The 13548-nt window shown below is 37.9% G+C and overlaps 2 protein-coding genes across 3 annotated transcripts; both read right to left on the reverse strand.

The window, feature by feature from the left end:
• Positions 1-1860: 1860 nt before the first annotated feature.
• Positions 1861-4966, reverse strand: LOC137935995 (lysM domain-containing GPI-anchored protein 1-like). Of its 2 annotated transcripts, XM_068780467.1 has the most exons (5): positions 4206-4966; positions 3374-3491; positions 3096-3257; positions 2946-2977; positions 1861-2567 (listed from the first exon to the last, which is right to left on the reverse strand). In XM_068780467.1, exons 1-5 carry the CDS (start codon positions 4864-4866, stop codon positions 2302-2304), a joined length of 1239 nt encoding a protein of 412 aa, XP_068636568.1. In that variant the 5' UTR covers positions 4867-4966; the 3' UTR covers positions 1861-2301. The 2 variants fall into 2 exon arrangements, with proteins under 2 accessions (XP_068636568.1, XP_068636569.1); XM_068780468.1 differs by lacking the exons at positions 1861-2567; positions 2946-2977 and having other exon boundaries at positions 3092-3257.
• Positions 4967-6358: 1392 nt separating this feature from the next.
• Positions 6359-13238, reverse strand: LOC137935994 (uncharacterized). Its single transcript, XM_068780466.1, has 5 exons — positions 12061-13238; positions 11156-11910; positions 10987-11076; positions 7456-8232; positions 6359-7323 (listed from the first exon to the last, which is right to left on the reverse strand). Exons 1-5 carry the CDS (start codon positions 12167-12169, stop codon positions 7186-7188), a joined length of 1869 nt encoding a protein of 622 aa, XP_068636567.1. The 5' UTR covers positions 12170-13238; the 3' UTR covers positions 6359-7185.
• Positions 13239-13548: the final 310 nt, after the last annotated feature.

Consider the following 13548-nt stretch of genomic DNA (forward strand, 5'->3'; position numbering starts at 1 on the left):
ACTCCTCTATAGCATCTCTTCCTTTGTCAATACAACCTTGCTTTACTTCTTGCCATCTCAATACCAAGTGCTCGAATAATCCTGAGTTTTGTTTGAAAATGTCTTCTAATGTGTTCCTTCACTTCTTCAATATTCTTTGCATCACTTTTTTACAACACTATGTCTTCCATGTACTCTATCCATACCACTACTCAAGATAGCTTCCTCATAAACAAAGAATGAGTAATCAAAGTTAAAACCTAATAAAAAACATGAATAAGCAATTTTGAGGAGCCTGGTCAACCCTAACCTTTTATTAAACAACATAAGTGATTTACAAAGAAAATATCCATCTTATTCATTGCGAAAAACTTAAGTGATTTACAAAGAAAATATAAAATGGCTATCTCGATCATTCGATCAATGACTATCTCAGTCGTACGATCATGATTGGATGGTTGAGATAGTTGTTTTACATGTTTCGTACTAAATAATTTTTTGTATTAAATCAATCATGTGTATATATATATATATATATATATATATATCAAACTCAACCCGAACTCCAAAAAGAGTTTGTGCACACAAATTTCAAAGTTCCGAAGTGCTCCTAAGTGTTTTCTCAAATGCTAGTGTCATAAAGTGCTCAAGGACTTCCATAGAGATTCTCACTGAAACCTAAGTATTTATGGATGAGATTTAATATCTAATTTGAGACTAATTTAATATCTACTTGGTTTATGATTTAGGAAATGTGCTCTTACATTGCCATATCATTACAAACTCTGAATTTCACTTCAATTGTCAATTTTTGAAATATTTTCCACATAGCCAGCATTAGTAATTTTAATTTTGTTATTACACTTATTTTAAACTCTATATTAGTATAGTTGCTCAAATTGTTGGTAGATTCACTAAGGATTGGGTGTAATCATTTTTTATATGTTTGATTTCCTTATTTGCCTAATAGGAGACTTATTTGTGCTTTGAATAAAAAAACAAGTCACCCTTGCAAATAAATCAATATAGACTCTTAAAAGCTGTTAAAAGTTGTTGATTGTAAGTCTCCGGTTCTTGTGCTCTTTGCTCTAGATGTCATTTGGTTGATCATAGTCGAATTTTTAATTTCTCTCTGGGAGTGGATTAGCAATCTGAAAAATTGATTGTGAGTAACTATAAAAATTCTTGGTGTAGTGGATAATGTTTGACTATCTTTGCTTGCAATCAATTTAATGGTCATAAAACTTGATAAACCTATTTACCCAACTCCTCTTGCTAATGTTTCTTACTCTCATATATGTGGTGGAGGAGTAATTTGTGCTAACCTATATCTCTTTCATCTATTCACTGCGTTCCCAAAATTCATATATTTTTCTAATATACTATAATTTTTTCTTTTTCTCTCCCAATGTCATCACAACAAAGGTCAAGAGGAAATCAGAGTTCATTGAGTTGGCAACTCATCTCGCAAGCAAACGGGTAAAATGAGATATTTCAAATTAAAGTTCAGTGTGCCAAATTAAAATTAAAGCAAATTTTAACACAAAAATGTTATATTATCAATGTTCCCCTATTGTTATTCACCACTCAATAACTCTTGCTTGGAAAATTCAACCAATTAGCTCTATTAGTCAGAATTTACATAAAACAGATTTCGACTCTCTTAAACGGCTGTGTTTTGATGGTAGAAAAATCCAAGCAACAATCAGAAGAAAGTTGGATTTAAAGAGTATATAATCAGACTAGGAGCATTACTAAGAGAATATGAGAAAATTGCTCAAACTTACTCCAATACCAGGTAGAGATTGAGCAGACTATAAAGAAGAATCAAACACAAGAAATCATACAATGATTACACCTAAGGATAAAATCATTCTAAAATACATTTAAACTATAGCATATTATCACTTTAAGAAAATCCACATTTAATGTCCATGAGTTGGATATTAGACCAACCACATACAACCTGATCGATGCCCAAAGATTTTCAAGAATCACTGCTAGCTCTTGCTAACCGACAGCCAGTCCTCAACAGTAGAGAGGTTTAAAGTTGAACAACTTCCGGCTGGAATAAACAGGTTCTGGAAAAGGATCCCACTCAATCCACAGTGAATTCTCATTGATAATCAAACAATAGATTACATTAAGAACAATTGCCAAACTTGATATTACAGGGTAACAAGGAATGAGCAGAAATGATGATTCCGATTACAAAAATGCCCCACTTTCCAAATTAATTTAGGGAAAAGCAAATTGGCACAATGAGATGCACATACGGCCATCAATGAAAACACACCTCAGTTACCTGTGCTCCCCCATCCACTACAATACTAGCACAATCACCAGACAAGAAAACAGCACATCAGACAATACAGGTAACGATTTTGTCAACGGAAGTGCATTAGAAGCACTGCCCAAGGGGCCGTTTGCAGGAGCTAATCCAGTAAAAATTGAAGATCCCGGAGTTGAAGTTTTGGGTATTGGTGTCCCTATACCACCTGATTGGAATGGGGATGGAGCAGGAGCAAGAGGCGATACATCACTGAGGGCTGTTGGAGGGGCTATGAGAGGAGGGAACTGGTGGTCACCTGCATTAGTCATTTGAAGAAAAGAACATATCACTCAGCACATAACAGCAGGAACACTGCAGCCCTTTCCCCAGTGAGATTTTAACCCAAGACACAAAAAAACCTACTAATTATTGGAAAAAGCAACAGATAACTATAAGGTAGCATATTTGGCAACTTGAGCCCGAAATCCAACAAGTTACCACATAAAAGAGGAGTTTTGGTAATAGTTTTCTTTGTTACCATATAATTCATAACCACCAAAATGATCAAAGTGGCAGTTCTATATGCTGGGTACATGCTCCTTGTGGAATAATACTACGTGAACTTATCAACAACTTAAAAAGTAGTAAAAAAAAATTCGTAATGAAGCCATCAATCTTGTTCTAAAATTTTTACCTGGGCATCGAGGTTGAAGAGATGTAGACAACCTGTCAAATTCAAAAACAAAGAATGAAAAAGCATTGGTGCTTGCACATATTACACATACAAAACATACCATGTAGAAGACATCGCAAAATGGAAAACATGCAAGTTAGAGACTCTCACATGGTGACAATCGTGCCATTTACATAACCACCGTAGCTACATGAAGTAACATTGCAGCCTGCACTGCTTGGTTGTGACGTAACATTCCCAAGCATGAGGTTACTGTTTTTACATTGCATGCTTGAACAGGATACTGCTAACATAGCAGGGGTACAGTATAAACTGCAACAATGAGATCAGAGTAAGAAACATAACATACTATACCACAAAGGAAAGAACCTAAAGAGAGATCGGGAAATGTTATCTAAAAGCAACTGAATGCCTGAATTGTGAATTACTTGAGATTCCCAGGCCCACAACTGCACTGAACGCAATGACTAGCTGTAATGGCATAACTGCCATTGGGCACAATCAATCCAAAGTCTGAAGAATATCTGGGAAATGATGCGGCACAGGCTGCAAAATATAACAAATTTTTCATGAATGTGATTTTACTTTGGTTAAGGAATTCACAATACGAATAAAAGAACAAGTTAAAGAGTAAAAAGTCTAACTAATGAAGCAGAATCAGATACAAACACGAATCTGTACTATAAAAGATGAAATGGAGATCAATGGTTACTGCATATCTACATGACCGAAAGCTTAAAGTTCGGATATAATAGAATAAGGAGACAAGCAAATCACCAAGTACATCTTGCGTGCAAGATTGTGACTGACGCCAAAGGAAAATCTGTAGAGATTTTCACTGTGTATTTGTTAGGGAAGCATCATGAGTGAGCAGAAATCCATCCAAAGTGATGTCAAAGAACCAAAAGACAACATAAACATAGATCCGATGTACAAATAGTTGAGTTACTCTACTAATGATATTTGTTTATTGCAATAGTTCATGCCTTTTTCTCTCTTTAGTCAAAAGAAAGCGACTTCAACAATTAAAAAAAAAACCGGCTTAACTGCACACATTTCTTGAAGAAGAAGTGAATCCGATTTCCAACAAATTGACCAAAAGCAATCAGAACAACTGAACAGAGCATCTCACAAATGAAGAATTAAATTCAAGCAAACGCTGCATGGAAGTATAAATCACCACCAGTATGTACGGTATGAGAGAAAGAACAAAAGAAACAGCAAAAACCCGCCAAAAGGAATACAAAGAAAATAAATTACCTGGCAGTGGAATAGAGATTATATCCCCAGGTTTCACAGTCATACTGCCCATGGCATTCACCGTCATTATATCTGTCACCGTAGTATAATACCTCGCAGCGATCCCCGCCACGATGTCCCCCGGCCTCACAACATACGACAAGTAAAGCGCGGGCAACAAATTATCCGTGGAGTTGAAACAAGTACAGGGGAGCGGCACCGCAAGCATGAGCCCCACGTCGAGCACCGTCGGGTCTGTAATCCCATTCGCATCCCTGATCTGCTCGGCGGAAACGAGGCCAGAAAAAATACCATCAGCAATGGAACCAAGCGTATCCGAGGGGCGCGTCTTGTAGCGAGTGAAAGACTTGCGGATCCCGTCCTTGCAAGAGCAGGTGATGGGAACCTTAAGAAAGAGCTTGGAAGGGAGGATGTGGTTTTCCAGGTCGGTGTAAGAAATATCAATGGCATTAGCGGTGAGAAGCGCGACGGGATCGACCTGGAAGAGGTTGGCCACTTCAGCGACCTTGAGGTCCGTGTAGAGAGAGTAACCGACCATGGCGTTGCAGGAATCGGAGACGGAGCAAGGTTCAATGGTGGATTTGCAGAAAGAAGTAGAGAAGAAGGAGAAGAAGAAGAAGAAGAAGGAGAAGAAAGAAACGGAGGGTTTTGGGTTAGCCATCTGTGCTGAGGTTTAGGGTTTTGGCCGGAAAAGGCAGAGTGCGCTAATGGGGGACGGAATGTAGGGAAGCCATGTGTAGAGGGAAAGTGACAAGAGTGAGAAAAACCAGAGCACATTAGGACAACAAGAGTCAGATTTCTTGACATTTTTATCGGACGGGGAGCCCGCTTCGATGTCAATTGACTAATATAACCCAGTCAAAATATAGAAATGACATTCCTCGTGAAAAGTATAAAAGGCAAGGCATGTCACGACGTTAGGGATAAATTAGTAAAGTTGTATTCAAACGCTTTTCTTAGGACCGCGGAAAGCCGAAGGCAAGTTGTGGATCGGTCGCTTGCCGACCCGGATCAGACTCTGTCGATCCCATTCGGACATGCTTAGACTGACTGGGTGACTTGGAAAGCGTGACTCGTCTTTGTGGGTCTACACGAATCCAGGGTCCTCAACCGAACCGGGATCCGCAAAAGCCATGACTGCTTTCCAGCTCAAATGATTGTCAAGAGGCGTTTCGATTGCTCCATCATTTAATCTCAGATTCTAGTTCATCTTCATTGGGCAATCTCAGTGGGCTCATTGGCTGTTCAGAAAGAGAAGATACCCAAGGAATCCACCGTTCGGCCTGCAGCTTCCATAGATGAAGGTTTTATCATCATAAAAAAATGGGAGATTATTGACCATATGTTGACTCTCATATTGTTTTTTATGATAACAAAATTTAATTGATCTAACAACTTGAAAATCTGAGTATTTCAGATATTTCACCTTCAAGAGTAAATGCATCTCATGGTCTAAAGTTTCAAGCCAAAATCAAAACCTCAAACACAATTGAAAAATGTCACTTGAAGAAACACCCACAAGGAAGAAGATAATGAAAAGACTAGAGTTCAAGTGTAATAGTAAAATGACTAAACTCAGTCACTTATGTAAAAAAGCATTTTAAACTCCATTTCCTTTAAGTATATATGTGAAATCAGAGTTTTAGGTCCTAATTTGCACTTAGACATTGTTTAGTATCATCATGTCTACAATATTGAACTGGCATTGAAATGATCGATCAATCACTCGTAATGATCGATCATCTAGAATTGTAAAGGTCAGAAATATCAAGCATGATCGATAAACCATAGTTGATAGATCCATCATTCGGAACATGGCCATTTCATACTATTACACATTATCGATCATCCTACTTGGATTGATCAATCATCTCTGTCCAATAAGCATATTTCTCATGAAATGATCAATCATCCCACTTGATCAATCAGTTATAACCTTACCAATAAGAGACTTAAAACATGATCAATCACAAGAAAATACATTGATCTATCATACTTGTATTGTATAGCTAGAAAGAATCTTGATTGATAAATCATCCACTAATAATGATCGATCAACTTAACATTTATGCAGCAACGGTAATATATTGATCAATGAATCCATCAATGATTGAGTCAATATCTGACCAAAAAGTAGTTGTTATTATCTCAAGTATCCTACCATTGTGATTAGCAACTTTTAAACATCGCTAATGCTGTGAATTTGTAATGTCCTTCTAAAGTTTGAGACAAAAATACAAGAGTAGTGAAGAGAGCTAAACTTCATTACATCAATGAGAGACGTAACCCTATATTTACCTTTTAGCAAATTACCCTTTTGAATTCCTTTGAGAAGCAGATGGAACCGAAACGCAATAAAATCCGATCGTAAGTAATTGACAGCGTAAAAGCCTCGGATTTAACAGTGCCATAATTTTGTTGTGTAGCTGTTAACAAAACCTACGACTAAACCCAAAATTCATTTGTTAGATAAAACTAAGAGAAGCAAATCTCTAACAAATGAATTTCACAGATTGAGAGAACAAAACTGAACGAAGGATTTCCTTTTAAAAGACTGAAACATAATCTTCTTTCGAATTGAGCATGAAAAAGATAAACAAAACAAAACAAAACAAAACAAAACAAAAAAAGCGAAAAACTCTGATTTTTCAACCTGTGCAATTTCCCATTCTCGTAGAAAAAAAAAATACCCTATCCTGCGCATGGAGAAAACCTTTGATTGAAAAAGCTGCCAGAGCTCGGTAGGGCAGAGCCACTTCACAAGAGGCTGAAGCATATCAGTTACTTATTGCCTTTCACTTCAAAAAGCAGAGGGAAAAAAGAACCCCACCACCCTCTCTGTTTTTCATTTCTCCACAGCAGCGGATATTGGTAATCCACCACTCTCATTGTCTTCAATCTCAATATCGTCAAAACAACAAAACCTTCAGCCATTTCTCCCGCTTCAAACTTCTCAAACCATGACAGTAGTAGGTATTACTCAAAACTCAGCTTCCGAATCTGATGAGCTCAGGACAAACGAAGTACCACCTAAGCGGTCCCCGTGTGATTCATGAAGTACATTGTTCAATTGTTGCAACCCTCTGCAGAGTTTAGCTGATGGCCTTAACTTCATGTACTGCAGAAAGTAGGAAAATAAAGACAGATTAGTATTGTATCATAGGTCAGCTTTTGATTTTGGTGGTCATTGGCTTCATAGATGGTAAACCAGAAAATGAAATAAAGGGGAGACACTCTCATAGAAGTTTACCTCTTCATAAAAGGCTTTAATCTCTTCCTCAGTCAGAGCTTCTTCCTCCCCTCCGTTTTCCTCCCATCCAAGTGATTTTAGGAACGCAGTCTCCTCTTCATCAGGACAAACAACATCTGAACCCAAGTTCTTCTCTATATCACCTGCAGGAAATGCCTCAGATTCCTCACAAGTATCACCATTGCCAGCCACATGATCACCGTTCTCAGAAGGCACCCAATCAACCTCAGAACCAGAAGTAACTACTGCAGGATCCTTTCCTTCAGGAACAGATGAACTATCCGGCATCTGGAACTCAGATTTCTCTGAGAGACTCGGTGACCCAAGTGAACTTGAATCTGAGGAAGCAGATGAATGCTTATAGTTTGCTGAAGAAACTTTCTTCCGCAACGAATTGAAAAAATCATTACGATTCTGAGCCTGAGATAGGGGTCTTCTATCTGAGACAGAGCTTTGTTTCTTGGCTTGTGCACCATTTGGACTCTTCAAAGGAGGAGCAAAAGTTCCAGGTGGAACAACACCAAGCGAGAGTCTAGAAGCATTAGCTGAGCTTGGGGCTTCTTTTGCCACTGCAGCAGGAGAGACACCATTTTTCTCTCTACCTTTGAGAACAAGAAGCTTACTACTGCTCGACTGGGAGAGCTTGAGAGCATCAGATCTCGTGGTCCCACGGTGAGTGTGGTTAACAAGCAGTGATACCTGCTGACCAACTTTTGCTACTGTACTCAATTCACCAGCTCTGGACACTTTTGGCTTTGGTTTCTCTGAAGAGCTCGCCTGACAAGAAATACAATATAGTGTCATCCACAAGTCCAAAAGTTTCCACTTGTTTATTTCTAAAAGAGCATTGATTATGTTATAAATGCCCAAACTTCAATACAAAAGAGAATAGAATAAAATAACCAAAAACATTCCAAAATAGTAACATTGATGAACCAAAAACCAACTTCAAAGGATTAGCAAGAATAAAGGCCTAAATGCTAGGAAGTGTAAAATATTATTAACAAATAAACCATATCAATAATGAATGCATTGTTTCTCTTGAAAACTTTAAAAGGTACATATACTAGAAGTGACACCCAAAGGAACATTTTTTATTCTCTAAGATGAATACATTTACTTTTTTGGTATTCTTTTCACTAAAAAGGCAAAAGCATGTGACTTTGCTAAATACAACTCACTGAGGACAAGTCATATAAGAGAGAAACAATAAAAGAAACTAGATAGACATACTTTATCGGGAGAGAAAATCAAAAAGAAAAAATTGAAAATGCACATTTGACAATTTTAATTTCTACAGGCCCAGACCCAAAAAACAAAAGCATTACCAATATCAAAAACTGGATCCAGAGAAAGACCCCACATCAAACATTTAGCACCAACTCCCATTTGCAATTTAAGCATTTTTCAGATTTCACATCCATCTTGAAGACAAAAAAATCATGTAAATAACTTCCACAACATCCAACAACAAAATTATGTATATTTGAAGGAAACAGGTTCTGCTTTGACTATATGTATGAATCATTTTTCTTTTCAGCTACAGTTTTAATTGCAAAAGTTCTTCTTGTACTGGTAATCAGTCATTTAACAAATAGCATCTAATTTCCCATTTAGAGGATTTGTTGTATAAGTGCCATAGATTTATTATCTAAAGAAAATTTTGAGAAAAACTGAATGACCACAAAAGGCATAGATTACAAATGAGCTGTAACCCATGAGACATGAACCTGAAAGAAACTCTCCATAAATAACCCGTTGACTTGAACATCTTAACAATATAGCAGAATCACTGCTAGAGCATTTTAGGATCCATTTATCAAGGAAGATAAGATTAGGTTCTATAAGAGCAGGTTACATAAACTCGTAAGTTGTTCCTAATGGGAAAAATCACTCCTTTAGCCACAGTGTCCCATTTAAATTGATTTAAACCAATAAGAAAACAAATTCAAAGAGTGTTTTTTTTAAATTATTCCAAATTCACAAGTGTGTGAATACTCAGCATAGATGAGATTGAGGTGTCAGACAGCTGTCATAGTTTTTCCCAATTGGTAATGGAATGTTTATTTACAGAAATCACCACACGGGTTCGTCACATTATCATCGAACTTATCTTTCTCACTAAGAGATAAAACAAAAACTAGATCCTAAATGAATAAAATCTTCAAAACCTAAAGTAATAGCTAACTATGTATCACATAAAAATATTTCATCTTCCATTCATTTTTGGGATATTAAAGAAATTACTTGACCTTGTCATACAAATGGACTGGAACATTCTTTTTCCTTTTTTTTCCCGAAATGGTGGTGTTGAATATTTTTAACTGGACAAAAAGTTTTTGCAGTTACAGTATTTATCACATAATGCAATGAGGCTTCTGAGTTCACTCTAGCAATTTAAGTATAATTGTTTTGATATTCAAAACTTGGATTGACCACTTTGTGCATGACCATATTTTGACTGTACATCTTCACAATTTAAGCAAGACTCAAACAGTAACACTAAGAATACAGAGTTTATTCCATTACATCTCTAAATTTTGAGTCCATCATTAAACTCAAAAATCAGAGTGACCTATCCAACCCAGTTAAAGCTCTAATGACAAATGGCAGGTGATACACAAGCAGCCTGGACATTCTATCCACAGACAAAATCAAATAGACCATTTATTTCAGCACAATAATTCTACATTCTTGATTGTGGATAGAATAAAAGCACAAGATTACAAACCAAAGCTATGGAAAACAACCAAAGGGTAATCCAACCAAGCATAGATGGCCCAACTTTATTCTATAAACCAACCTTCTGTTTGAACCAGTAAAACTATTTTGCTCAGAAAAGAATAAATCAGACAAAGGGGCATATGATAGTGAAATAAATCAAAATGCAGGAAGCGCTGGAATTAACCTACACATCAAGCTCTAAAATTTGTTCTCCAGATAAATCAAAATTATAATTGCAGCAATAAAAAACTTCATCTAAGTGGACCTTATATTTCCCATTTTGCTTGGCTTCAGGGCATGCAGCGGTAAGAAATTTCAGCATCTGAGTGGACCTTCATATTCATCATTTTGTTTGGCTTTATAGCATCAATATTCTAAAATAAAAAAAGATTTCCAACAATAGAAAGGATGAAGAACAAGGGAAACAAAAGGTATTCTTTTTTGAAACAGACATGGAGCATCAGATTCACTCAAATCTTGGTGCCATATTTAAATCAAAATATCAAATAATTCAATTTGATAATAAAAACCCATCAATAGACCAAGTAGGACAAAGGGAAACAATTTTCTAGGGGCACCTCAAGTTTCTCGAATAAATTTCAGAAAAATAATTCAACCACTTTCACAAGCCCAAAATGGGTTACCAATTGATTTTTTTAATTTATAACCACTCTCTAGAAGCAAATCATCCCTTTAGCAACAGTAGCCACTGGTGTTGTTAAATGAATAAAGAATAAATACAGATCTTTCAATACACATCAGAATAAGAAAAGCAATAAAAAGTTAAACTAAATAGGAGTTCCCTACCGAAGTCTTAGGCATTGAATGTGTCACTGGTATCAATTGTCTAGACTGTTTGATAGCCAACTCCTCTAGCCTTTGAGTCTCAACAGATAACTGCATAACCAAGACCAAAATTGTCAGACATAAAGCTACAACTCAAGAAATAAAAGTAACAAAAGCAAATATCAACTACCTGTGGTGCAGTCCGAGCCCGTGAAGGCGCCTGAGCCAATGTTTCAGCCATATTAAGACCTGTGCTAGTGCTTGGAGGTACATTGGTTGAACTTGCTGGAACAGCCTGTGGGACTGGTGACAGAATCGAACTCCCTCCAATTATAACAGGCACTTCTGCCAAAGCTGAGGTCCATCCATCTCCACCAATAACTGTTGAACTACTCATTGGAAGGCTTTGAGAAGCTGCTGTCAACCCAGGAGAAGAGACCCTCCCAACCTCTGGAACTGCTGGCTTTTCCTCAGCTCCAAGGGATGGAAAATCCCTTTCAAAATTAGACTTATGGATAGGAGTCAAAATGCTGCTGCTACTCATTCCAACGAGAGGCCCATTGTTTGTGTCATTCCCAGATTTTCTAGGCCAAACTTCACCCTGTTTTCCTGATACCATAGATCGTGAACGTCTCAAATTATCCTTTTCCATCCTATTTGTAAGAAGTGTCAAAGAATCAGAGAATTCACGATGGTCCCCCGACAGTAAAAACTCTTTCTCAAGGTCCTTCTCCCAGTCCCTATCACGATGGGTTCTACCAAAACTACTATAAGACCGTGTGTACGATGTGGAGTCCTTGTCACGTATTGAACCATTGCTACTAGAACTCCTACGGAAGTGAGACGAGGAGATTCTATCCGAGAAACCAGAAGAACGAGAAGTGTCATGATCACTGGAACAAACAGACAACCTGTTCCTTGTGGAAAGTTGGGTGTGAAGATCATCTATATCAGGAAAATAAATTTTAAAATCAGTAGAAAAAACATTAGCAACAAATTCAAAAAATTAATTGAATTTACTTCAAAAAGAAACGCATAGAAGGTAAGGTAATAAGATTCAAGTAACAGAGTGATCCATAGAGTTGATAAGAAGACCTGGTTGCAAGGAAGATGCGAAATGGTGGAGAGAACTCCCACCGCCTGTAATGCCTCCATTTGACCCCTTCAGCCATTCTGGCACTAATGCAGGCTCACTTCTTTCCATCACGATTACAGACCATTATAAAAGAAATCCGCTTGCTGATTTGATTTAAATACCCCTCTTACCTAATGGAATATTGTCAAATAACCTACTACTTGCTGTACAAATTAATCCCTAAACTCCTCCCGAAAGAATCATCACTTATCTTAGTAGTTCCAAAACCGTACTCCTCATGCCCGGCTATGCACTTGTTCTTTCAGAGATGAAACACCACCAAAGCCAGAAACATATTAGGCGGCCCTATACAAAAGTCCAAAATTTCCAACCGCCTCAAAAACCAAAAAATATGATTCTCCGCTGTACAGTATAAAATCCCACGGAACTAAATCAATAGATTGTTTTCAATTAAAGGGCAACCCGTGTCCACCCTCAAATCTTTGCAATAGAATGAATTCCAGATAGGGAAGATAATAGGCAATGGAGATTAAGTAATCAAACGGGAACTAACCCAAACAACAAGAGGTTGAAATTTCTTCTCCAGCCTTCCATCGTCGAAAATGAAAGGGTCTGGAACACACGACGAACTCACCTAGAAGACCTTCACCCTACAACACACTTCATCCACGCGTGCTACCAGAAAAAAAAAAACCCTAACCTTCTGATACTGACCAGTGCAATAAGAAATCCATCCGGACTGAATTGGAGACCATGCCAAAAGAAAAACAGAGAACCTCAAACCCTAAAAACTTAAATTTAGAATGGACAAACCGAACAACCCTAGAACCCCCAAAAGAAACAACAAGGTAAGGAGGCAAAAAATACCCCCAAGAGTAAAAGCGCTCTTGAAAATCAACTACAAAGTTTTAGGGCTGAAAGAGCTCAATAGATTAAGCGATAAAACTAAAGGGAAACCAAGTGGGGCACCCCACCGAAGGATCCACCCCAGAAACCCTAAAAGTTGGATTCACAGACAATCAGTTCCCCAATGCCGATAAGTTAGATAAACCAAACCCAGGAGATGAAAGCCAGAAGCGAGAAAGAGAGACCGAATTGCTGTAAGTCGGAAAACAAGGAAAGGGGCTTCCGCACTAAGGAGGTAAAACGGTTGTGCCGTGCAGGCACAGGGCAAATAAGGGGGGGGGGGGGGGGGGGGGGGGGGTTTATCCGCGCGTAGAGACAGAAACAAGAGCGAGAAACAGAATGCGAGAAGAGAGAGAGAGAGAGAGAGTCCTTGTTTGCTGAGTAGTAGTTGTTGAAAGAAAAACGTATGAAGAGAGGAAAAACACGAAACTGCTAAAGCCTTGCCTCAGTGTTTGATTTTCTCTCTCCAATTCGCCCTCGCCCTTCAAAAATCCCTATACACAACGGACTTGCCTTTTCCGCCTTTCTCCTTCCCCACACCCTCGTGTCCTCCTCTATAATCGGTCTTTCCTGGCCCCCAC

This window comes from Aristolochia californica, unplaced genomic scaffold (genome assembly GCF_029961685.1).
Source record: "Aristolochia californica isolate CCGP_79_NKW_82.1479 unplaced genomic scaffold, dmAriCali1.0.hap1 SCAF_7, whole genome shotgun sequence".
In the NCBI taxonomy this organism is placed as follows: domain Eukaryota; kingdom Viridiplantae; phylum Streptophyta; class Magnoliopsida; order Piperales; family Aristolochiaceae; genus Aristolochia; species Aristolochia californica.